This window comes from Pelodiscus sinensis, chromosome 1 (assembly GCF_052426305.1).
Source record: "Pelodiscus sinensis isolate ZL-2025 chromosome 1, ASM5242630v1, whole genome shotgun sequence".
In the NCBI taxonomy this organism is placed as follows: Eukaryota; Metazoa; Chordata; order Testudines; family Trionychidae; genus Pelodiscus; species Pelodiscus sinensis.
In genome coordinates, this window is record NC_143052.1 from 241,278,449 (window position 1) to 241,301,297 (window position 22,849).

Here is a 22,849-nt window from a genome sequence, read left to right on the forward strand (position 1 = left end):
CTGATTCCAGGAAGCCCGGGGCAGGGGTTTCCTGTAGTCAGCCACTGGTCAGTTTCAGCAGCGGCTGACTTGGGGACGCCTGGGGCAGAGCAGCTGGGGTGCTGCTGGGTTGGTCCAGTAGCGCCGCCGCTCCTCAGTGCTACTGGACCAACCCAGCAGCACCCAAGCTGCTCTGCCCCAGGCGTCCTGATTCAGCCGCTGCTGAAACTGACCAGCAGTGGCTGAATCAGGACGCCTGGGGCAGAGCAGCTGGGGTGCTGCCGGGTTGGTCCAGTAGCGCCCAGAGCGGCGCTACGGGACCAACCGGCAGCGCCCCAGCTGCTGTACCACAGGCGTCCGGAGCAAAGCCATGGAGCACGGGGGCAGCGGGACAGCCCAGACGCGCCGTGGCTGTCCTGCTGCCCTCGGGCTCCGTGGCTTTGCTCTGCTTTGCTCCCCGTCTCCCTGGTCTGCAGACCAGGGGGACGGGGAGCAAAGCGGCGGAATACGCGAGCAGCGGACAGCCCAGACGCATCTGGGCTGTCAGCTGGCCGCGTGCTCCGCAGCTTTGCTCTGCTTTGCTCCCCGTCCCCCTGGTCTGCAGACCAGGGGGACGGGGAGCAAAGCAGAGCAGACCAGGGGGACGGGGAGCAAAGCCGCGGAGCACGTGGCCAGTTGACAGCCCAGACGCGTCTGGGCTGTCCGCTGCCCGCGTGTTCCGCCGCTTTGCTTCCTCTCCCTGGTCTGCTGGAGACCAGGGAGAGGGAGGGCCCCGTTCGTAACTGAGGATCCGACATAAGTCGGATCCGCGTAACTCGGGGACTGCCTGTACTTTGAAATAAGCTATTCCGGAAGATATCTTCCAGAGTAGCTTTTTCCGAAATAAGCTTGCAGCGTAGCTGTACCCTTACATAGTTTCTCTACATACATGCCAGATGGCGTTAATCAGTTCTTGGGGCACGTGTACATTGTCTGCTGTTTGTTTTAAATATTTGTACTGCTATAGACGTTTCAGTAGCAAGGAATTTAATTTAATCTTGGTTCTAGGTTGTGGCATGAATAACCATTCTGATCAATTACATTTCAGTAGCATTAAGTTAAACATTTTACAGAGTTATCATCTTTATATACATTACAGTAAGAACAAAAGCAAATGATTATTGAATACATCCTTTAAATTGCTGAAGATATATTGACATTTTATAAAATGGTATAATGAACCCATGAGGGATCACACCTTTTCTTTTTTAAATTTGGCTTGCTCTGTATATACTGATGAAGTTTTTAACTTTCTAAAAAAGGCAGACTAATGTATTTTGTCTGGTATCAAGGGAATTAAGGAATAATTAGATCATCACTTTTAGATGTTTCTTTAAATCATAACTTCAACCATTTAGGTAGGAATAAAGTAATACTGCACCAAACTTTGATCTTGAACTTGCCTTACAAAATTACTGTAATAAATATGTGGCAACAAACAATGGATCTGTTATGGATTGGCACTTATCTGTTGGATGTGAACTCCTATGAATGCAAGATGTTTGAGAACAAGCATTACAATACTCCCAACAGTAAGGCAATGTCCTAGCATGTGTCTGTAATGTTTCTTCTTCTTATTCAAGTGTTTGTGATTATATTGCTCTTAAGTGGCTGTCCCTTAGAAGATACAGCAAGTCCTAATATTAATAATAGCTAACCAGATCTTCTAGCTCTTGGGCAAGGATCCAAATTCCATTGAAGCCAATGGTAGTTTTTCTTTTGACTTTAGTGGGCTTTGGACTTTTTGGGGTTTGTAAGTTTCTGGAAGCAGTTGTCTCAACTTCCAGGTTATATGGCTGATGCCACATGGATACATTTTAGCTGATGACCATAGTGCAGCGGTGGGGATCCTCAAGCCCAGGGGCCAGATGCAGCCCTTAGCTTGCCTGGATCCAGCCCCCAAGGCTCAGAGCCCCCCCCCCCCAGCATTGGGGAGCCCATGCTGGTGCTCCAGCCCCACTTCTGAATGTGGGGAATGTCTTTCTTCTTCTCAGTCAGGGACCACAGTGAAGATTTTTTTCCTGATTCTCACTTGTGTGCAGCCCCCGACTGATTTTCCCCCCCTGTGGATTAGTGGCCCCCAACACAAAAAAGGTTCCCCATCCCTGCCATAGTGTCTTGTTCCACAGTTTTGTTACAATAAGGAAAAATATTAACATCTGAGGGTTTCATACAATTAAGAAACTTAAGTTCTAATCTCTTCATTGCTCTAAACATCATTCAGATGGCTGTATTTCAAATGAGAAAGGAAAATATCACTGTGACCTGCAAAATATTACTAGGAGAATGTCTGTCTGTGAAAAAAGTAGCCAGCTTCCATGACTGCCAGTTCAGATGAGTCATGAAGCCATGTTTTAGTTTTTATTTCCAACTAAACAAAAGCCAGTACTTCTTAATACATCATGTTATTTGGCTTCGAATGTTATGTTCTCCAAGAGGAATGAAGTTTCACTTGACTGGCTTTGTATGCTTCGACTATTTTGTGGATTCAGTAGGTGTTTTCCATGAAGTATCATCACATTTTTCTTTAAAAGGCAGGGGGATGCACCTTAGACCAGGAATTCTCATCGTATGGGCTGTGGACTAGTGGTGGCTTGTAGAGCATGTTGTAATGGTACACAGAGAGCTGACTCCAGTGCTTAACTGATAATGAAAGAGGTGCTGGTGTTCAAGCAATTTTTTTACTTTCACAACTGATGCCACAAGAGGTGCTGGAGTTATGAACTGTCATGCTTAGAGGTGCTGGGCTCAGCTCTCACAAGCCCTGGCACAAATTAAGCACTAGTTGGCTGTAGGGATGTAAAATTTTGATTAGTCAGTAAGGGTGCTTCCGTCTTTGAAGTGTAGCAACAGCTCCAGACTCAAGAAGTCCCCCCGCTGACCCCGTCCTCCCCACTGCATTTCAAAGTGGCAGCACTGCATGGGGACTTAGAGTCCCCAGCTGACCCTTGGCTCCATGCAGCGCTGCCACTTTGAAACGCTGCAGGGAGCCCAGCATCAGGCTCTATGCAGCCATGTGGAGCCCAGGGTCAGCGTGGGAGTCCTCAGCTGGCCTTGGGCTACATGCGGCATTTCAAAGTGGCAGCACCACGTGGAGCTTGGGATCTGGTCCCATGCTCCACGCAGTGCTGGCGCATTGAAGCACTCCCTCCTCTCTCTCGCCCCCTCCCCCCTCCTTGCTGCCTCTTTCTGATAGAGGCAGCAAGGGTGGGGAGGAAGCAACTAGCCGACTCGTTGTTCAGATCTCTAGTTGGCTGATCACAGGATGTTGGTTCTCCGTCTTTTTTCCAGCTTCTAAATTCCATGAAAAGAAGCTATGAAAATATTTAATGTATTATTACTATTACTTCTCCATGTATACAATTGCTGTCTGTAGCTGATATGAGACCAAGAATAAGGGAGGGAGGTGGTCCACCGAGCTATCTCTCTATTAAGAGGGGTTATAGCCTATGAACACCTTTAATAATCCTCTGTTCTAAACTACTTATTTGCTGTCATCCAGGTCATCTTTCACTGGCAAATCTGTGACGGACACTGATGTGAGAATTAAATATAATTATTTAACAAGCAGATTAATCAGCTGGATTAATTATTTGTGATAAAGTCAATTCATTGCTCCAGCTTTGCTCCCACTTCAGTTGTATTCATGAAACGCTATGCAGAGTTATAGTTTTGCTGGCAACTATAAAAGTTATATATTAATAAAGCCAACATGTATCTAATATCTACACTTACTGTAACTTACTTAAAATGATAGTATCTATGTAAGCTTTTGCAGCTGTCTCTCCCCCAACACACACCCCATCTCAGGTTGTTCTGGAAATTGCTTGAATTGCATTCATAGGGGACTGGTTGGAATTAGACTGTTTTAGAAACAGTCTCTCTCCCTTGATGATCTTTTTCTTCTTCACTTTGGATGTCTCCTTTTTTCCCCTCCTTTATCTTGCTTTTCATGTGTTCATCATTCACTTGTTCATCTCTTTTTTTCTGTCTCTTGTTTTGGCGAGTTCTTGTTTAGTTTTTGTTCCTGAAAAAGAAGGGAAAAATTATTACAAAAATATCTAGTATAAAGAATGTTCCAGTTTCTTGAGTTTCTTAGGCTTTGAGGTTATTCTAAAAGTGATCTCTCAGGCGTGAACTGCTCACAGAAAAGTGTGCTCATCAATGAGGGAATTTCCTGGAATTACTATAGATGACCCAGACATAAAAGGGAAGGAAAATTCTGTCTCCTCTTAGTGGCTTTGGTATGCTCCTCCAGAAAGTATTGAGCAGCCTGAAAAGGGGGAGGAGAGGAATGGCTGACCCAAACAAGTGTAACTTTTCACTTATGAAAGGAGCTGTACCAAAAACTTGATTTTTCAGAGTTTTTCAGATTGGGCACCCAAAATTAGTGGATACTTTTACATTTTAATCTCTGTATTTTCATTCTCCATCTGTGAATCGGGGATACTAATAGTCACTTAATGAGAATATTACTAAGATAAATTAATGTTTTTGAAACATTCAGTGTCACTACTATATTGTGGAGTAACAGTGAAAATTAATAACACTGACTTTAAAGTAGGGTTTGAATATTGTGCAGTAAATAAGGCATAGTGCCATACATTGAACAATATCAATAAAACAAAATACTGAATTGTTGCTCATTTACGGAGTACCATCTATTTTGTTCACTGAATGAGGTAGTAGTCCCAGGGGAAAAAATGTATGATCAAATAATTAAGACTACTATTGTGCACATGCTCAAAAGGGGTAAATTAAGGTTGTAGAGGCAACCTTAATTCTGGCATTTCCTAACTTTTGAGTGCTTTACTTTACTACTTTTGCAACCTTAATAATATGCTTTAACATATTGCTTTGTGAGTAATATATATTTACAGTAGTTCAGGTTGCTTAACTCTTTCCATTGTGATCCCGTTTTAAATTATCATTACTTTGACAGACTTTAAAAGCTTGGGGGCTGAAACTTGTCATGCTTGCTTTCTGCCTCAGGCTGAATATTTCTAGAAAGTTTCTGCAAAAAAGATATAGACATTTACAAGAATATGGCTTAGAGAAAAAAGTATTTTTCCTTTGCTCATTAATCAACTTCCTTTCCTTTCCTTTCCTTTCCTTTCCTTTCCTTTCCTTTCCTTTCCTTTCCTTTCCTTTCCTTTCCTTTCCTTTCCTTTCCTTTCCTTTCTAGTTGTAGCATTCATAAATGAGGAGCAGAGACTTGAAACTTTGCAGAAGGCTGGTGCTTGGGCAAGAGATGTTCTTTTTGCTGTCCCAGGAAAATCCTCCTGGATTTGACTGAGTTATTCCCCCCCCCAAAAATCGCCTTTTATACATGCTCAGTATTTATAAGCCTCATTAATGTTGAATGCAGAGACAACCTTTTGCTGCTGAGTTGCAGCTGTGCATTTTATCAAAGAAAATGAGCTGCTAGCTATTTTGAACAGCTTGGCTACGTCTACATTGGCCCCTATTCCGTAATAGGGATGCTAATGTAGCACTTGGGAATAGGCAAATCCGCGTGGGATTTAAATATCCCCCGCAGGATTTGCATTTTCATGGCTGCCGCTTTTTTCCGGCTTGTAGATAAGCCGGAGAAAAGCGCCAGTCTGGACGCGATCCTCCGGAAAATAAACTCTTTTCCGGAGGATCTCTTATTCCCACTTAAAGAGCTTATTTTCCGGAAGATCGCATCCAGACTGGCGCTTTTCTCCGGCTTATCTACAAGCCAGAAAAAAGCGGCAGCCATGAAAATGCAAATCCCGCGGGGGATATTTAAATCCCCCGCAGATTTGCCTATTCCCAAGTGCTACATTAGCATCCCTATTACGGAATAGGGGCCAATGTAGACGTAGCCCTTATGTTCTGTGAAATTTAACTATATTATACTTTTGTCACCTCAAAATCTTTCACTATTGAGTCATTAAAAAAAATTTTGTAGTAGCATTAGGGTATCTCTCTAGTGGAACATTGAATTGGTGCCTTTTTCTACAACAGAGTGGATTACGATACAGTGGTGGACAAAGTAATTCCTAATTGCTTAATTTCTACAGTCATTAAATGAAGTTTGAAGAGTCTGTTGGGATCCATTTTGATGAATGGTGCTGTATAAACATAAAATCACTTAGTCTGTACCTTCTTGCTAATTGTAATGTTGAGCCAGCTAGAGCAAATATGCAGCAAAACACACAAAATTTAGTAGTTAAGAACCTCCTCCCCCAAAAAATCCAGGTTACCTTTTGATTCTGCAGTTTACAACATCCACGAGGATATCTTGAAATGTTGTTCATGTATTTTTCCGCCCTTTGCCAGTCTTCCTGCCACGTCTGAATTTGATACTGAGGCTCACACTTTGTAATCCTATCCAGAATGGCACGGTTTTCTTGGCTCACTCTCAGTAGTTCCCTCTCTCGCTTTTCCCTGTTTAAACTGGAGGGGGGAACACATACAAAGAAAAATCAAGCTTCCGTCCAGTCATGAGTGTGCATGAAGAATTTGTGGATCAAAGCTGCAACTTCAGTGTTTGAAACCACTCTAAATCTTTTGTGAGGATACCTTCTGAAGCTATTATACTTCTCCTAACAGGAGTTTCTTCTCCCTGTTTCATATTAACAAGCTCTCACAACTCATCCCTTTGTTCTTCTGAAGGAGATACATTTTGCCTCTCAGATGAGACCTTCAGAATTGAGATTCTGTGTACTTTTAATAAAATCCTAGCCCTAATCTTATTTTGTCCTAAAACCAGTCTTTCAGACCCTGAGCTATCTTTGTTGCTATGCTCAGAGAGAGGGTGTGCCTGGCTACTGAGGTGTTTAGGAAACAATCATTTTAGACATCTGGCATTAGTCCTCTGTTTTCCGGTTGTTGAAGGAAAATGTCTTGCCCTAATTTCAGATATAAACCAGATCAGTTTGCTGTGAGGGAAAGTGAAGAGATGTATCTGGTCAAAAGTTCTTCACAAATGTTTCATGACTGGTTAGTGCCAGAGTTAAATGACATGCATTGATGTCAAGGGAGCTACAGTGATACGTATGTTATAAAGCAGTGGTCCCCAACCTTTTGAGGTTGTCGGGCGCCAGGGGGCGTGGCCGTTCGCCCGCCGGGCGCCAGGGGGTGGGGACACTTGCGCGCCCGGGGGCGCCCCCCCCATAGCTGCATGCCCAGGGCCCCCCCATAGCCACGCGCCCGGGGCCGCCGCCCCCCCCCCATAGCCACGCGCCCGGGGCCGGGGCCGGCGCTCCCCCCGCCCCCACAAGCGCCGCGCGCCCGGGGCCGGCACTTCCCCCCCCCCCCCGCAAGCGCCGCGTGCCCGGGGCCGGCGCTCCCCCCCCCCCCCGCAAGCGCCCGGGGCCGACGCTCCCCGCAAGCGCCGCGCCATGTGCCCGGGGCCAGGCCAGCCCCGAGCACCTGGCGGGCGCATGCAAATGCCCCCGCGGGCGCCATAGCGCCCGCAGGCACCGTGTTGGGGACCACGGTTATAAAGCATGTTAATCTTCATTAAATATTGTAGTATGTGTGTGTATAATAAAATGCTCATGAGGATATGTATATCCATTAACTCAGGTTCAACAGTATTTCAAATTATTCCTCATATATTTTTTATTTTTTTATGGGACCATGCTGAAGTTGGAATACTCCCTGTTATAAAGCAATTGCAATTCTGGATTCCACCTGGATTCCTACTGAACTGCACCTTGTGTCTTCACACGCGCTGGGTCCTGATGAACTGTCATTCTGTCATTAACCAATTTGTCTGTAAATCAGCATTTCTTAAAGCGTGTTAAATGGCACACCGGTGGGCTACGAGGCAGTTGGAGGTGTGACGCAGAGAACAGAGTTCAAAATGGCTGCCCTTAAAAGGGCAATACCTGCTCTCCCTGATAAAAGGGCAAATTGTTTTTCGTTTGTTTGTTTTTGCTTAACTTCTTTTCCCTGTCCTTTTTTGTTTGTTCTGCGCAACAACTTTTCCCTGGGGGACTTTTTTTTTTGTCAACAACTTTTCCCTTGGGAATGGCCGCCCTTAAAGGGACAAACCTCTTTTTTTTTTTTTTTTGGCTCATCAAAAAAATCCTTGTTGTTCCCCATATTGTTTGGTGTTCCTCAGTCTTAAAAAGTTTAAGAAACACTGCTGTAAATGAATCATGAATATTTACAAATGACACTTGACTTGCACAAACATTCGCATGGCAGATTTGGGTGTCCTTGCTTCGCTTCAGAATTCCCTTCTTACCAGTGATCACGCATTATTTTGCTATACTTCATTAAGAATATGAATTCCCCTTGGCGTTAAAATGGTATAAACAGCTACTCTCTTGTGAGAATTTTCAGAGTGTCTTACGCATTCTCCCTTGAGCAATGACTAAAGTCTCAGTTTACTTACACAATATAGTTACTGTACAATGTTCTTTTTGTTGTTCTTATTTCATCTCAATGCTTTGGACCTGTGTCTTTTCAGTGATATTTGTGGGAATGATTGGAAAAGCAATGTAAGTAACTCTAGAGGGCACGTTTACACTGCAGGGCAAAAGTCAAATTAAGCTACACAACTTCAGCTACGTCAATTGCATAGCTGAAATCAAAATAGCTTAATTTGGCATTTGGCGCTGTCTACACAGCAGGAAGTCAAAGGAAGAACACTCTTCCTTCAACTTCCCTTACTTCTTGTGAAATGAGGATTACAGGAGTCAGAGTAAGAGTCCTCCCTCTTGCCATTATTTCGAAATAACGGCTTGCTGTGTAGACATGCTCTTTGTTATTTCAGAATAATGTTGTTGTTTTGACATAGTCTCAGTCAACAACAACAATGTAGTGGGTACATGATAATTGCATTTATTTCCTCTAAACTAAGTCAGCGATCACTTTCTCTTTCCCTCAGTTATTAAACTGAAGAAACTAATCCAAAAGATGGTATCCCTTTTTCCACAAAAACTAGAAAGATGAACCTGGAAGTGGAATCCCCGTGACAGAGCAGGAGAATGAATATCTAAAATTTTAGCACTCATGAGACCTCCTTTAAATATATGTAATTGCTGGGCAGATTATCCATTGCTCAGGGATAATCCCATACAAGTTCTGCTGCTGATGTTACCTTTTGGCTTGATAGTAATTTTTGTTATCAATTCGGCCTTTCATCCTCATGATGCAGGACATCTTCTCCAGCAGCAAACGGTTGTCTCTTTCAATGATTGAAAGCCTCTCCTTCTCAAGCTTCATGCACAAAAGAGGCAGAGAAATATTTGCTATGGTCAAATCAAAACAGCAGTGGAGTGCTTTGGATGTTTTAATGTGAGGTTTCAATGCTGGTTCCACACACAGACTTTGATAAATCCTGGTATGGTAAAAATAAACCCCAGTGCCAGAGGCAGTGTTCCCTCTGAGCTTTGTGGTACCTGCATGGAGCTGACTGACTGGATGGGGCTGATTAATCACTTGTGTAGCTGTGCTGTCGGGCAGCGTAGAAGGAACGTCTTAGAGGGAAGCTTAGAAGAACCTCTGCGCTACATGAGACCCATGTAATTTACGGTTTAAGTAGCATACAGTACTTTTGGGGCACCTCAGCAGTAGTGAATTTTACCCTAAAACAAAACCTTTTTTTCATAACTGTGGGAGCAGCGAGCACCACTTTCCCCAGACTTGAGTGGGCTTTGGAATAGGTCCAGGAACAGCCCATCCCTGTCCTTGGCAGGGTTACAATCTGATTTAAGGTGGAAAGTAACAGGGGGATGTAATAGGCCAGCCGTGGCCAACTTGCAGCTTCTGAGCCACATGCAGCTCTTCCCCCTCAAAAGTATGGCTCGCAAAGCCGCTCCTGCTTTTCCCCCCAAACTAGGGTTGCCAGATGTCCGATATTCTACCCGACAGTCTGGTATTTGTGCTCTTTGTCCAGTAAAAATAACAGAGAATACCGGACATGTGCAATGTCTGGTATTCTCTGATTTTTCCGGCTGCACACTGCATGGAAGCCTGGCGTGGGCAGGGGGAGCGGCTGGAAGGTGGGACCATGATTGGCGCTAGGAGCCTGTGATTGTGCAGAAGCCTGGTGGAGGTGGGGGGAGTGGCTGGGACTCCCAGCCAGTCCCCCCGCCCCCGCCAGGCTTCTGAAGCGCCCAGAGCGCTACCAGGTGGGGAGTCCCAGCTGGGAGGTGGGGCCGCGATCGCTGCTCTGGGCACTTCAGAAGCCTGGCGGGGGCGGGGGGAGTGGCTGGGAATCTGCCCCCACAAGCCTTCTGCACAATCACAGGCTTCCAGCGCCGATTGTGTCTCTGCCTCCCAGCCTATGAGTCCCAGCTGGGAGGCGGGGTTGCGATCGCCGCTCATCCCGCGTTCCTTTTTTTTTTTCTCAACCAAAAAAAACCAGGTGTCTGGTATTTTTGGGAGACCATCTGGTAACCTTTCCCCAAACATCCCCCCTCCCTCACCCCACCCCGCTGTGCTCACCGGGTCAGCGATTCAAAATGGCGCCCAAGATGGCGGCCATCAACGGGCGCCTGATATGGCCAAAATGCCTAAACTTGCTTGCCCCTTAAAGGGACAGCCTCTTTTTTTCTTGCTTGACAATTCTGGGAGGCTTTCCTTTTTTTTTCCTGACAGTGGCCAATGTCAGATGCCCCAGAGGGAGTGAACAGAAGAAACAGGTAATCATCAAGTGATCCCTCTCCTGTCATCCATTTCCAGCCCTGACTACCAGAGGCTAGTAACACCATTCCTACCCATTTTGGCTCAGAAGTATTAATGGACCTAACCTCCATGAATTTATCTAGTTGTTTTTTGAACCCTGTTAAAGTCCTGGTCTTTACAACATCCTCTGGCAAGGAGTTCCACAGGCTGACTGTGTGCTGAATGAAGAACATGTGGTGCCTAGGCTAGTTATGTGCACAATTAACTAGATTTGAGTAATTTTTAAAATTTAGTTTTAAGATGTAAACATGGAGTATTTTAATGATATCTGTAAATTCAGTACAATATAGAGGTTCATTTGTTAAAGGTGAAAAAATACTACGGTAATGGGAGTTATGTAAGAACCTAAATAGGAGAATGAGGCAGGTTGTGAAAAATTTGCGGCTAGCCTGGAGCTAGCCAGACCTGTGAGAAATGTCTGTGAACTGCTGTCCTTTGGTGAAATTTAATCCATGCCCCAAATCCTTTCCCTCCTGCTCCCTCTGCAAGAAGTGCTCTTCGGAAGTACATTTCTCTGCTTCCAGGATGCCATGTTTAGCAGGGGTGGTTTGAAAAGAACCAGAGAAGCTGAGCTTCTTTAAGAGGCATAGCAATCTTTCCACTATGCTCTTCAGAGCTTAAATTTAATAACTTGCTCCCATAAGACCCTCCTCCACCAGTGTCATCGAAAAACCTTTTGTGCCTACCTATTCACCCCACCCTCCAACTCTTTGGTTATTTGTTTCTAGCACTCTTAAGACTTGGGTGGCCTTAATAGGATAAATATGAACTTTTACCACCACATGCTGTTCTGGTAAACTTCAATAGCTAATGTAACTCTAATGAGTGGGACTCTTAATGCATCTTTTTTGTTTGCTTGTCTTTATAAGCAAAACAGGTCAAATGGAGCTGAAATTGCTTTATGGATGTACCAAAAAATGGTACCGTTAAGTAATCCCATCAGGCTCTAAAAACCCAGAGGGATGGTGACTACAAAGGAGAAGAGAACCTGGTTACTGGAAAATAAACTTGCAACATTATAGACACTTATCTCTATATTTATATAGCACTTCTAAAAAATCACATTACAGCTGGATAGAAAACTCAGCATGCCAGTAGCTTAAAAAGATGTACCCAAGATTGGCAGTTTCAGATATGACTTTTTTTTAATATGCTTGGCAAACTCATAGGCTGTGTCTACACTGGCATCCCTTCCGGAAAAGGGATGCTAATGTAGCACTTTGGAATAGGCAAATCCGCGGGGGATTTAAATATCCCCTGCGGTATTTTCATTAACATGGCTGCCGCTTTTTTCTGGCTTGGAGATAAGCGGGAGAAAAGCGCCAGTCTAGACGTGATTCTCCGGAAAATAAAGCCTTTTCCGAAGGATCTCTTATTCCTACTTTCAAGGAACATACATTCAAGTAGGAATAAAAGATCCTCAGGAAAAGGCTTTATTTTCCGGAGAATCACGTCTAGACTGGCGCTTTTCTCCGGCTTATCTCCAAGCCGGAAAAAAGCGGCAGCCATGTTAATGCAAATACCGCGGGGGATATTTAAATCCCCCGCGGATTTGCCCATTCCATAGTGCTACATTAGCATCCCTTTTCCGGAAGGGATGCCAGTGTAGACACAGCCTATATGTTTTAGCCGCACAAAATGCTCCACTGCTATTTTAGTAAATGAAAGGGAGAGGGGACGAGAACAATCAGCACAGATGCCATATCCTACCATAGCATGTAATGGTGCATCTTGACAGCACCCTTCTGTTGGAATAAGCACCGCAATTTGTGCTGTGCAGATTGCATAGTTTATTTTGACTCTAAGTCAAAAGAGCTTATTTTGAAATTTGGCGCTGTCTATGCAGCGCTAGATTTCAAAATAAGGTACTATTCTGACAAATCCCTTAACCTCATGTAACAAGAGGTTACAGGGACACCAGAATAGCGCACCCACTATTTCAGGAGATAGCAGGCACTTTTAAAGCTGTGGTGTTGCTGTTTTGGGATACTTTCAGTATCCCTCAAGAACAATGCAGTCTAGATGTACCCTAAATGTGTATTCATGGGAGAGATTAATTTTTTATGGTGAAATAGTTTCAAGCTCTCTGGGGTTTGCTATAAAGTAGGATAAGACAAACCTTTTAAAGAGGCCAAATCCTGAAGTCCTTACTCAGGCAACACTCCCTTGTTCAGGTTTTTTTTAAAGTGGACAGACACAATTATTCTAGAGAATACATTTATTTTTCTATTGTCATTTTCTTTTTATAAACACTTGTCTTTTAATCATAGTGGTATAAAGATTATAGAAGAAAATTACCATTCAAAACTATCCCTTGTTGAATTTTTCATGTTGTGAGTATGCTAGCATGTCATAAAGTTCATATGATTGCCCTGTGATAATGTTTCCGTTTCTGTATTTTTTCCCCTTTTTTTTTATGTGCAGGAACAAATTTTAGGCAAGATCCTTGGGCTCTGGACCTGGCAATCAGAGGGAATTTGATGCATCAAGTCAGAGTTTACTGATGTGGGACTGGGATGGCATTATCGACTGGCCCAGTTAAGCAGAGCTAGGGCTGGGAGTGAAGTTAAAACTTTTACCATTTAATCTTATTATATCTTGTTCCTCTGCCTTTCTTTGGCAGGGGAAGGGAGAGGACACTACGGTGGATATTGTCATATGTATTCTAGTTCAATGCTAATCTACTTAATTAAGTAATATAACCAACAAGATACCTTTAATTTCTTTAACTTCAAGTGAAGATGGTCATATGTTAGAGGAGGAGTAGTGTCCACTACAGGTTTGGCTGTCTGTATCTGCAGCAGAAAAAAAATCATTATCCGTATTTGTTGAAAATCAAATGCTTACGTATGGTTATGGGAAATGTTTTAAATTCTTTGGCTGTACAGTAATTCCTCATTTAACACTATAGATATGTGATCGTGTTAAGTGAAAATGTGTTATGCGGGGTCAATTTTCCCATTGAAAATAATGGAAAAGGTGGGGGTTGCGTTTCAAGCGGTGGTGTCTGTTGGGACCGGACATAAGGTTGGGGGAGAAATGGGACTGGGTTACAGCAGGGAGGGGAGGTGTTTGGCTCTGGGGAAGGTAAGGGGAGGAGAGGGGAGGGGGATTGGATTGGGAGTATGCCCCTGTGACAGGTCTTCCGGGACCCGCACTGTGTCTGGCGAGGGGGGTCACCGGGAAACGGTGTGGCGAGCAGCGAACCCTCCACCTCTTTGCAGGGAGGTGGGGAAGCCCCGCGCAGCCGCTGGTGATGGGCTGGCTGGGGAAATCCAGCTGCTGGCCTGCAAGCGGGGGCAGAGGAGAGGGGTAAAGCGTCTGGTGAAGGGGAGTCAGCGGGGAACAGCGCGGCGAATGGCAAACCCTCCACCGCTTTGCAGGGAGGCGGGGGAAGCCCCACGCAGCTGCCGGCAATGGGCCAGCTGGGGAAATCATGTTATTCTGGGGACGGTCCTGTAATTCAAAAACGTTCCCTAAAAAAAATCGTGCTATCGCGAAAATGTGTTAAGCGGGCACGTGTTAAATGAGGAATTACTGTACTGCTGGTAGTACTACCTTATTTGACAATTCACGATGTCAGTAATGGCGCACCAGCCCAGGGAGGTAGTGAGAAATGAAGAGACAGCACTATGGAAAATCTGTTTTCCAATTCCAGTAAAACTCAAACCTTTCCTCCCAGAGAAAAGAAAAAATACATAAGAGTAGATTCATCCCTGTACTGGTGGTAGGAATACTCGTGCCTCCATTATCTAGGGCCGTGTCCACACTCAGGGGTTCTTTCGAAAAAAGTAGCCTTTTTTCGAAAGAACTTCCCCTGCGTCCAGACTCAAGCCGCGTTCTTTCGAAATTAAATCGAAAGAACGCGGCTTTTCTTTCGACGGCGGTAAACCTCGTTTCACGAGGAAGAACGCCTTTTTCGAGGGAGATCCGTCGAAAGAACGTGAGTCTGGACGGGGGGAGCCCTTTCTTTCGAAATTATTGGCCTCCAGGAACAAGCCCTGGTGGACAATCTGGGCCATGGGTTGCACGTCTGTGGTTCCTGGCTGCAGCCATTCCTTAAAGGGACAGGCGCACCCTCACAGCCACTTGTTGCAGACAAGGAGCCAGAGCACACGGCGACCTTGCTGCAGCATGTCACAGCCCCAAGAGCGTCCTGGCCCTTCCTCCGAGCCTTCTGGGGACCCAGCCAAGGGCTCCAAGCGCCGGGCACCATCCTGGTCCGGCGCAGAGATAAAGAGCCTGCTGGAGCTGTGGGGAGAGGAGGAGGCCTTACAGGCCCTCAAAAGCCGGCGGCGAAATGCCGACATTTATGGCCGCATGGCTGAAGCCCTGGCCCAGAAGGGCCACTACCCCCGCACCCAGGACCAGGTGCGCTCAAAGGTAAAAGAGCTGCGGCAGGGCTATGCCAAAGCCAGGGAGGAGAGCTCCCGTTCTGGGGCAGCCCCCCACTACTGCCCCTACTACCCCGAGCTGGACCAGATCCTGGGTGGCAGTGCAGAAGCACGCACACCACGGCGGTTCGTGCAGTCCGGACTGGCAGACCCGGTGGTGGACGCTCCAGAGCGGGAGCTACAGCAGTCTGGAGACGGGGACATGGGCCCAGAGGAGGAGGACACCGAGGAGACGGCGACCCTCACCCTGGAGCCAGTCACCCAGACCTCTGAGGCCTCCCAGGCGTCATCTGGCACGGGAGAGGAAGCAGCAGGTGAGTACAGTGAGTTTGTGTCACACCCGGGGGGGGGAGGGGAAGGTAGGTGGGTGGGTGCAAAGTGGGTGATGCACAAGGGAAACCTGTCATGCTCATGCTGATGCCCAGGTCTCTCTCTCTCACACACACACACACACACACACACACACACACACAGTGTGACCTTCAGAATGTCTGCTTCCCCTGTCTCAAGGGAGAGGGCATGCCCTTTTGGACAGCTGTTGCACACATGACTGATTGTGATAGAAATGTAGCCGTGTTACTCTGATCTGAGGAAGTGGGTCTGGCCCTGGAAAGCTCATCCCCTAATAAACCATCCTGTTAGTATTGTAAGTGCTACAGAGTCCAGTTTATAGGACTGATTGTGTCTTCTTCTTTTCCTCCACAGCCGGACCAGCCGTGGAAGAGGGCTGCAGCACCCCAGCCCCACCTCCATCTCCATCTCCACCTCGGAGACATGGGAGCCGCAGACACAGGCGTGTCTACGCCGACATCCTCCGGCAGCACGTCGAGGCTGTGCAGCAGCAGAACGCCATCCTGCTCCAGAGGGCGGAGGCAGAGGAGAGGTGGCGTGATCGGCTCATGAATGAGCTGGTCCTGCAGCGCACGGTGCTGTACGCCACCCTGAGGGAGGTCAGCGGCTTGCCTGCTGCTGTGCCTGGTCCTGCTCCTCCAGCACCCCATGACCCCACCCCACCAAACCCCCCTTCCACAACAGCAGCCCTTTCCCCCCTTGGACCTCCCTCTCCCCCAGCCCCCCCAGCTCCCCAGCCCCTCTCTCCCCCTGGCCCTCCTCTCCCCCAGGCTTCCACGTCCCAAGAGCCCCCCAGCAGCCAGCCAACCGACAGGTGCATCACCCGATCCCGTAGCCGGGGAGCACCCCAAACACGAGGCCCAGCCAGGAAAGGGAAATCTGCCAAGCCCCGTTCAACCTGATCCCCTTCCCCCCTCCAGGTTTCCAGGCCCCTTCCCCCCTCCAGGTTTCAATCACCCCCATCACCCCAGTTAAAGCACAAACAAAGGGTTAAAGGCACTGTTTGTTTATTGTATATAGTTTGGCAACAACAAAAATGAAGAAAATTTTTGTTATTTTGCCACATTGTTGGATTATATGTACAAAATTATAAATAAGTAAAGAGAACATTTTATTTTGAAACACACCCTGGTGTAAGTGATGTGTCCAAACTGGGTCAGGAGATGGGTTGTGCAGTGAAGCTTCTATTGGGGGCCAGGGCCCAGTCCCCAGGCAGAAGCCCCTCAGTGCACTCAGTGGCCTCCACTGGAGAATTGGTCCCGGAGGGCCTCCTGGATGCCAACTGCAGACCGGTGAGCCTGGCGGATGGCAGCTGTCCGGGGCTGGGCAAAGAGCCTCTCCTGGGCATCAGCAGCTCTCCCCCACCCTGGTAGGAAGGCCTCCCCTTTCCTCTCCACGAGGTTATGGAGGACGCAACACGCGGCCACCACCTCGGGGATGTTGGTCTCCCCCATGTCGAGGCGTGTGAGCAAGCACCGGAATCTGCCCTTTAAACGGCCAAACGCACATTCCACCTGGTTGCGAGCCCGGTTAAGGCGAGCATTAAACTGCTCCTTGCTCGCATCCACCTGGCCGGTGTAGGGCTTCATCAGCCACGGCATCAGGGGATAGGCGGCATCAGCCACTATGCACACCGGCATGTGCACATCCCCAACCGCAAACTGGCGATGGGGGAAAAAAGTTCCTGCCTGAAGCCTCCGGTACAGGTACGAGTTCCTGAAGATGCGGGCATCGTGTGCCCGCCCTGACCACCCAACACAAATGTCTGAAAACTGTCCACGATGGTCGACCAGGGCCTGGAGGACCATAGAAAAGTAGCCCTTTCGATTGATGAATTGGGCTGCTCGATGGGGCGGTGCACGGATGGCAATGTGTGTCCCATCGAGCGCTCCTCCGCAATTGGGGAAGCCGAGGGCAGCAAAGCCGGCCATGACGCTGTCCAGATCCGGTAGACAGATGAGCCTGTTGAGCAGCTCCGAATTGATGGCCCTCACCACCTGCAGAACGAGACAGACAACAAAGTGTTAGAAGGGGTGCCTTATGTCTTAGGAGGAGAACCCACCGCCCACCTTCCCTCTCAAACAAACAGCCCGGGAATCCCCTCCTCAGAACCCCCCCCTCCCGCCCCCCAATTCAGGGTGAGTGGAGGAGCTCCCTCCCACTCCCACTCCCACTCCACTTGGCCCTTCCTGACAGTCTCCCTTCCCCCCACCCCAAACTGTGACTGTCCCCAGACAATGACTTACCTCCATCAAGACGGCCCCGACAGTAGATCTCCCCACGCCAAATTGGTGTCCCACGGAGCGGTAGCTGTCGGGGGTTGCCAGCTTCCAGAGGGCAATGGCGACCCTCTTTTCCAGGGGGATGGCGGGCCGCAGGTGGGTGTCTTGCCGTTGCAGAGCAGGGGCGAGCCAGGTACAGAGCTCCTGGAAAGTGGTCTTTCTCATGCGGAAGTTCCGTAGCCAGTCTTGGTCATCCCAGATCTCCATCACGAGCCGGTCCCACCATTCAGAGCTGGTGTCAAACCTCCAAACACGCCTGTCCACGAAAAAGTTCGGAGGCAAGGGCAGTGTGGCTGCCGGACGGGGGAACCCCTCGTCCCTCTGGTCTGGGTCCAGCTCGGGAAGGAGCCTCATGATTGTCTCACGAAGATGCAGCAACAGCTGCAGTATGGTGGTGTGGGGCCCTCGCCTGCCCAGGGGCAGCTCTGGCTCCATGCCACAAATAAGGGTCTGCAAGCAGAAAAACCTCAAAAGAAAAAAGCTGCTGGGGTGTCCCAGGAAGCTGAGCACTCCAAAGCAGCACTGCAATGCCTTGCAAAATTCCTCAAGGGACAGCAAAGGCAGCTGCAGGAGCAGAGCAACGGGTGTTCAGGAGTGTCCCTCTCACCACGCGTCTCTGCAAAGGGCAGGCAGGCAGCACCCGGAAGGAAATGCTGCCCCCATGCCCTGGCAGAAGCAGTTCCGGGTGGCTTTCAATTTCGAAAGAGCGTCCGGCAGTCTGGACGCTCTTTTTCGAAATAGCGGATCGATCTTTCGATCCGCGCATTGTAGTCTAGACGCGCTCTTTCGAAAGAGCCTCTTTCGAAAGATGCTTTCGAAAGAGGCTCTTTCGAAAGAAGCCTGCAGTCTAGACACAGCCTAGGAGTGCTCAGGTCTGGTCTGGCTCCAGGCACAGGCTCCCTAATGTATGTTCCTAGTACAACAGAAACTCTGGGCTGTCGCAGAATTGCTGGAGTATTGGAATGACCTAGCTAATTCCTCTCCTGCCCCAGCCTACCCTGGAAATACCCCTGTGGATCTGGGTATGGAGAACCATGTAACTCCTGAGAGGGGTTTCTTGTATTTAGGGTATTTTCCATAATCTCATTCTTATAGGAATGTCTTAATATGTATCCTCTGATGCAAAACTAATCACAGATTAGAGTCTGTATTGCATTACGTGCAGTGGCACAGTAAAAATATTTTTCCCCCGAAATGTCACATGAATGTTTGTCAGGCCTAATAGAAAGATTATTGCACATAGTAGTTCATATGAATAGTCTTGGGTCAAGGGTGTCCCTGGATGTGAAAACTGGAGAGCAGGGGAAGAGTGAGAGACAAGAGAGACCATTCTGTGAGACTCATAGGGACCCTGTGTAAGTAAGAAAAGATTAATGCAGTGGTTCTCAAACTGTGGGTCACAACCATCTTGAATGGGGTTACCAGGGCTGGCTTAGACTTGCTGAAACCTAAGTCCCACTGGGCAGTAGGGATCAGGTTGGAGGCCTCTTGCCTGGGGCCGGAGACCTTAAGCTTCAGCTTTGTCCCAGCCCCCCTTCCCAGAGCTGTGGAGGTTAGGCTTTTCCTCCTCCCAACCAGGGACAGCGGAAATTGGGTGGGCTCAGTCTTTGGCCCCTCTCTCCTGGGATGAAGTACAGGAGGCCCCCAAGATACAACTGCCCAAGTTCTGACACTCTCCCCCCCTCCCTCCCTCCCCACACACACACTTACAACCATTTTTGTAAGTGCAGAAGGGGCCAGAAACCTCCGACTTATATCCTCGGCTCTCATTTACGACAGCGCCTACCGTAAATGTGGGTTCAAGTTACAATGCCCTTGACTTGCGACACTTCCTCCAGAACCAATTGTGTCTCAAGTTGGGGGCCTCCTGTAATGAAGTAAATTTTGTTGTCAGACGGGGATCATGGTGCAATGAAGTCTGAGATCCCCGGATTAGTGGATGCATTATTTTGTTGCTTTAATTAATGGTATGGGATGAACACTGCTCAACTCAAGTGTATGTGTTTATAATACGAATGATTATTTGAACTGTGCTCTCTCTGGTTAACTCTACTTTTCAAGAGTTGCCTACTCATGTGATATGTAAGTGTAGAACATTTACATGCTGAGCAAAAAGGGTTGCCAAGTAAGTGCAATTTATATGGTAACAACATAGAAAACTGCATTCCATAAAGCATTGCCTGGAGTTCACATGTAGTTCCTAATGTCGAAAGCTGCTTAAGTAGCTTGGCACAGCACAGGGACTGAGTCTGAATCCCCAATGACTTCAAAGTTAATGAAAACTTCTGTAAACTGCCAGGTCAATCTCAAGGCTATAACAAGTTAAAATCACTCATTAGGTTGATTGCATCGATGTTTGGAGCTGCAATTCTTAAGGCAGCTTGAGTAAATTGTGTATTTTCAGCCCAAATGCCTGTGATATGTTTGACTTCTTTTTGTTGCAGTCTTTAATACAAGGCCTGATCCTGCAAGATGAGTGTCCTCAACTGTCACTAATTTTCCTGGGAGTTGAGGACATTTAGCATAGTAAGATTTGGTCTCTAGTAACATGCATCTTATTACTGGATAGCAAGACTAATTTTTTTTGTCAAAACAATTTTTTCCATCAAAAGTATCATTTCACCTAAATTATTTTTTGGTGTAAAATGGTATCATTTTCATGAAATTTTGGGAATTTTGGGAGAAAAATTGATAAAACAATTTTCCAAATGTTGAAACATCCTGTTTTGATGAGCTTTGGAATAAAACGTTTTGATCTTTTATTTTTAAATGATTATTTTGTTTCAACATATTTTAAATACAAAAACTTAAAATGGAAAAATTGTCAAAACAGGAACAAAATATTTTCAGTTTATCAAAATGAAATGTTTTGATTGATCCAAAATGATTATTTTTTAACTGTCATTTTGGAGAAAAAAATTAAAATTTTGGCTTTCTATTGTGATTTGGGACGATTTTTTTTTTTTTTCATCCCAAAATTTTTCACAGGACAGAAAATGCATTTTCTGATGAGCTCTAGTTTGTTTTAATGTCTGAATTCTTTGGGGGTGAATATGAAGTCTCCAGTGGATTTAGATTGTTTTAAATAGCTCCATTCATACACAATTGCATGGCACAGGTGGTTAATTAAAACAAAAATAACTTTTTAAAAATTAAGCTTCTAATCTTGCCATTTTGTTGAGAGACAAATTGCTGAGTTTGATTTTATATTTCAGCTTTAAGATTTCCCTATCCATTAGTCAAATCAGTGGAACAGAATGTGGAAAGAAGAATGTAATTTATATGGTAATAGCATTTGACACTGACCTTATCTGTAAATAATGAAGGAATATTTCCTTATAGTAAGGTCAGTTACACTGTGTGAATCCTTATCACAGGAGTTACTCATACTTAGACTGTACAAAGCACTGAGGAAAGGCGTGAAGGAAACAATTCTACATTGCCTCTGAGATGGACTGGATGACTGAGCAGATCTTTTCTATCTTTAAATTCTATGGGAATCATTATCATACTTTAAACTGATGGCAGGAAGTAGCAACCTGCATACAATGCATGCTGAAAAACCCTTCTCTTTATATGGTATGTCAGTCCTGATCTCAAAGGAATACTTTCATATTCATGTTAAAGAATAAATAAGCATTTGCACTATACATTTGACTTGCCTATTTATTCACTATACTACAGGGTCGTACCTACCCTTTTCTTGTGATCTTCATAGCTTGCTTTGTCCCATTTTTGTTGAAGATATTTGTTGCCACATGGTAAAATTGGCTGGTAGGCTCTATGCATCTTAAATAACATAAAGCATCTCTATAACTGAGGTTCTTCTAAGAATGAATGATATCACTGAACCTTCTTAAGCAAAGCCCTGGAGACAGGGTATGTTTGCAGCAGGTCATGTGGTGGTTGTCATGGTATCACTGCTAAGAAAAATTTGAATAGCCAATGGTCGCATTTTAAACAATATGTTGAGAGCATAATAAACAAGAGCTGAACATCTTAGCAAAAGCTTAATAATTATATACTTCACTGGCCATGCTTATCTCTGTAGTGATTAATGACAGTGGCTCAATATGCTATTATTAATAATACTTTATATAGTACCACCGATATAGAAGTATTTGTATAACAAATAACATTTGTCAAACGTACAGTTTAAAGGCATGCATTTCCACAATACAAAGCAACCACACAGGTGTAGTTTTCAGAGATGCATTCGCATGTTAATATATTCATTTGTTGCTAAGTATGCATATTTTTTAAAGCTATGTTAAATATACACTAATACCAACATGTTTTGATTTGTTAATAGCACAGTAACTTCGATTTCTTGTAATACCATCTGATCACTGGTGAACTAAAGGAAGTTCACAGGAGTTTGCACAAGGCAGTTGTTCATAGATCTGTCTCTCGTTTAACTTTACCATTTAGCATCTAACTTGGCTTTTATATTTTGAAAAAATTTGTTTTAGATCAGAAGTGGGCTTTTTGTCCTTTAAACAAATCTATATGAAATGATGCCTAAACAAACAGAAGCAGTAGTAAAAATAGAACCTTTGTACATACTAATTTTGATCTGTGAAGCAGACATTTTCCACTCTCTCACAAACAATTAAGGGAATTAAGAAGCATGGTTTTGGCCACTGGAGACCTCCAATAATTTTCATTAATATAACAAATACCTGGAGAATGTAAAATCAATAAAGAATATAAAATATGTAAAGTTTAAACAATGCCTTTGGTTTAGTTCATGCTACATGTATGCATTCATGAAAATCAGACATTACAATATTGTGCTTTTCTTTTTCTTGAACAAGCAACATTGTTTTAATATTTTTAGTTAGGTCCTGATTTACTTTGTGGAATTGTGACTTTCATGTGTTTTGCATAATAAGTCCTTATTTTCAGTTTGGATTTGATTTCTGAGCAGAGCTGCCCTTTTAATGATTGACTCAAAGAGCTTGGAGTCCTGAATATCCTGAGCCTCCACAGAGTGGTGTTGGTAGATAGGTCTTGAGTTACCTCTCAGTCTGGTCGTGTTGCAAACCCAGTGAGTTGCTACCCCAGTCTCCATGCCAAGAGAGATCAGTTTGGCCCATGAGCTGTCCGTTCCAGCAGCTGCTTGTGTTACTT

The 22,849-nt window shown here is 45.7% G+C and overlaps 1 protein-coding gene across 1 annotated transcript; it reads right to left on the reverse strand.

Moving 5' to 3' along the window:
* Positions 1–984: 984 nt before the first annotated feature.
* On the reverse strand, positions 985–21,596 carry CFAP97D2 (CFAP97 domain containing 2). The gene is given in 6 exon segments (XM_006114538.5): positions 985–4,002; positions 4,004–4,045; positions 6,249–6,441; positions 9,101–9,219; positions 13,404–13,484; positions 21,413–21,596. Coding segments are annotated over 6 exon segments (666 nt in total). The 5' UTR covers positions 21,518–21,596; the 3' UTR covers positions 985–3,876.
* Between the last annotated feature and the right edge of the window lie 1,253 nt (positions 21,597–22,849).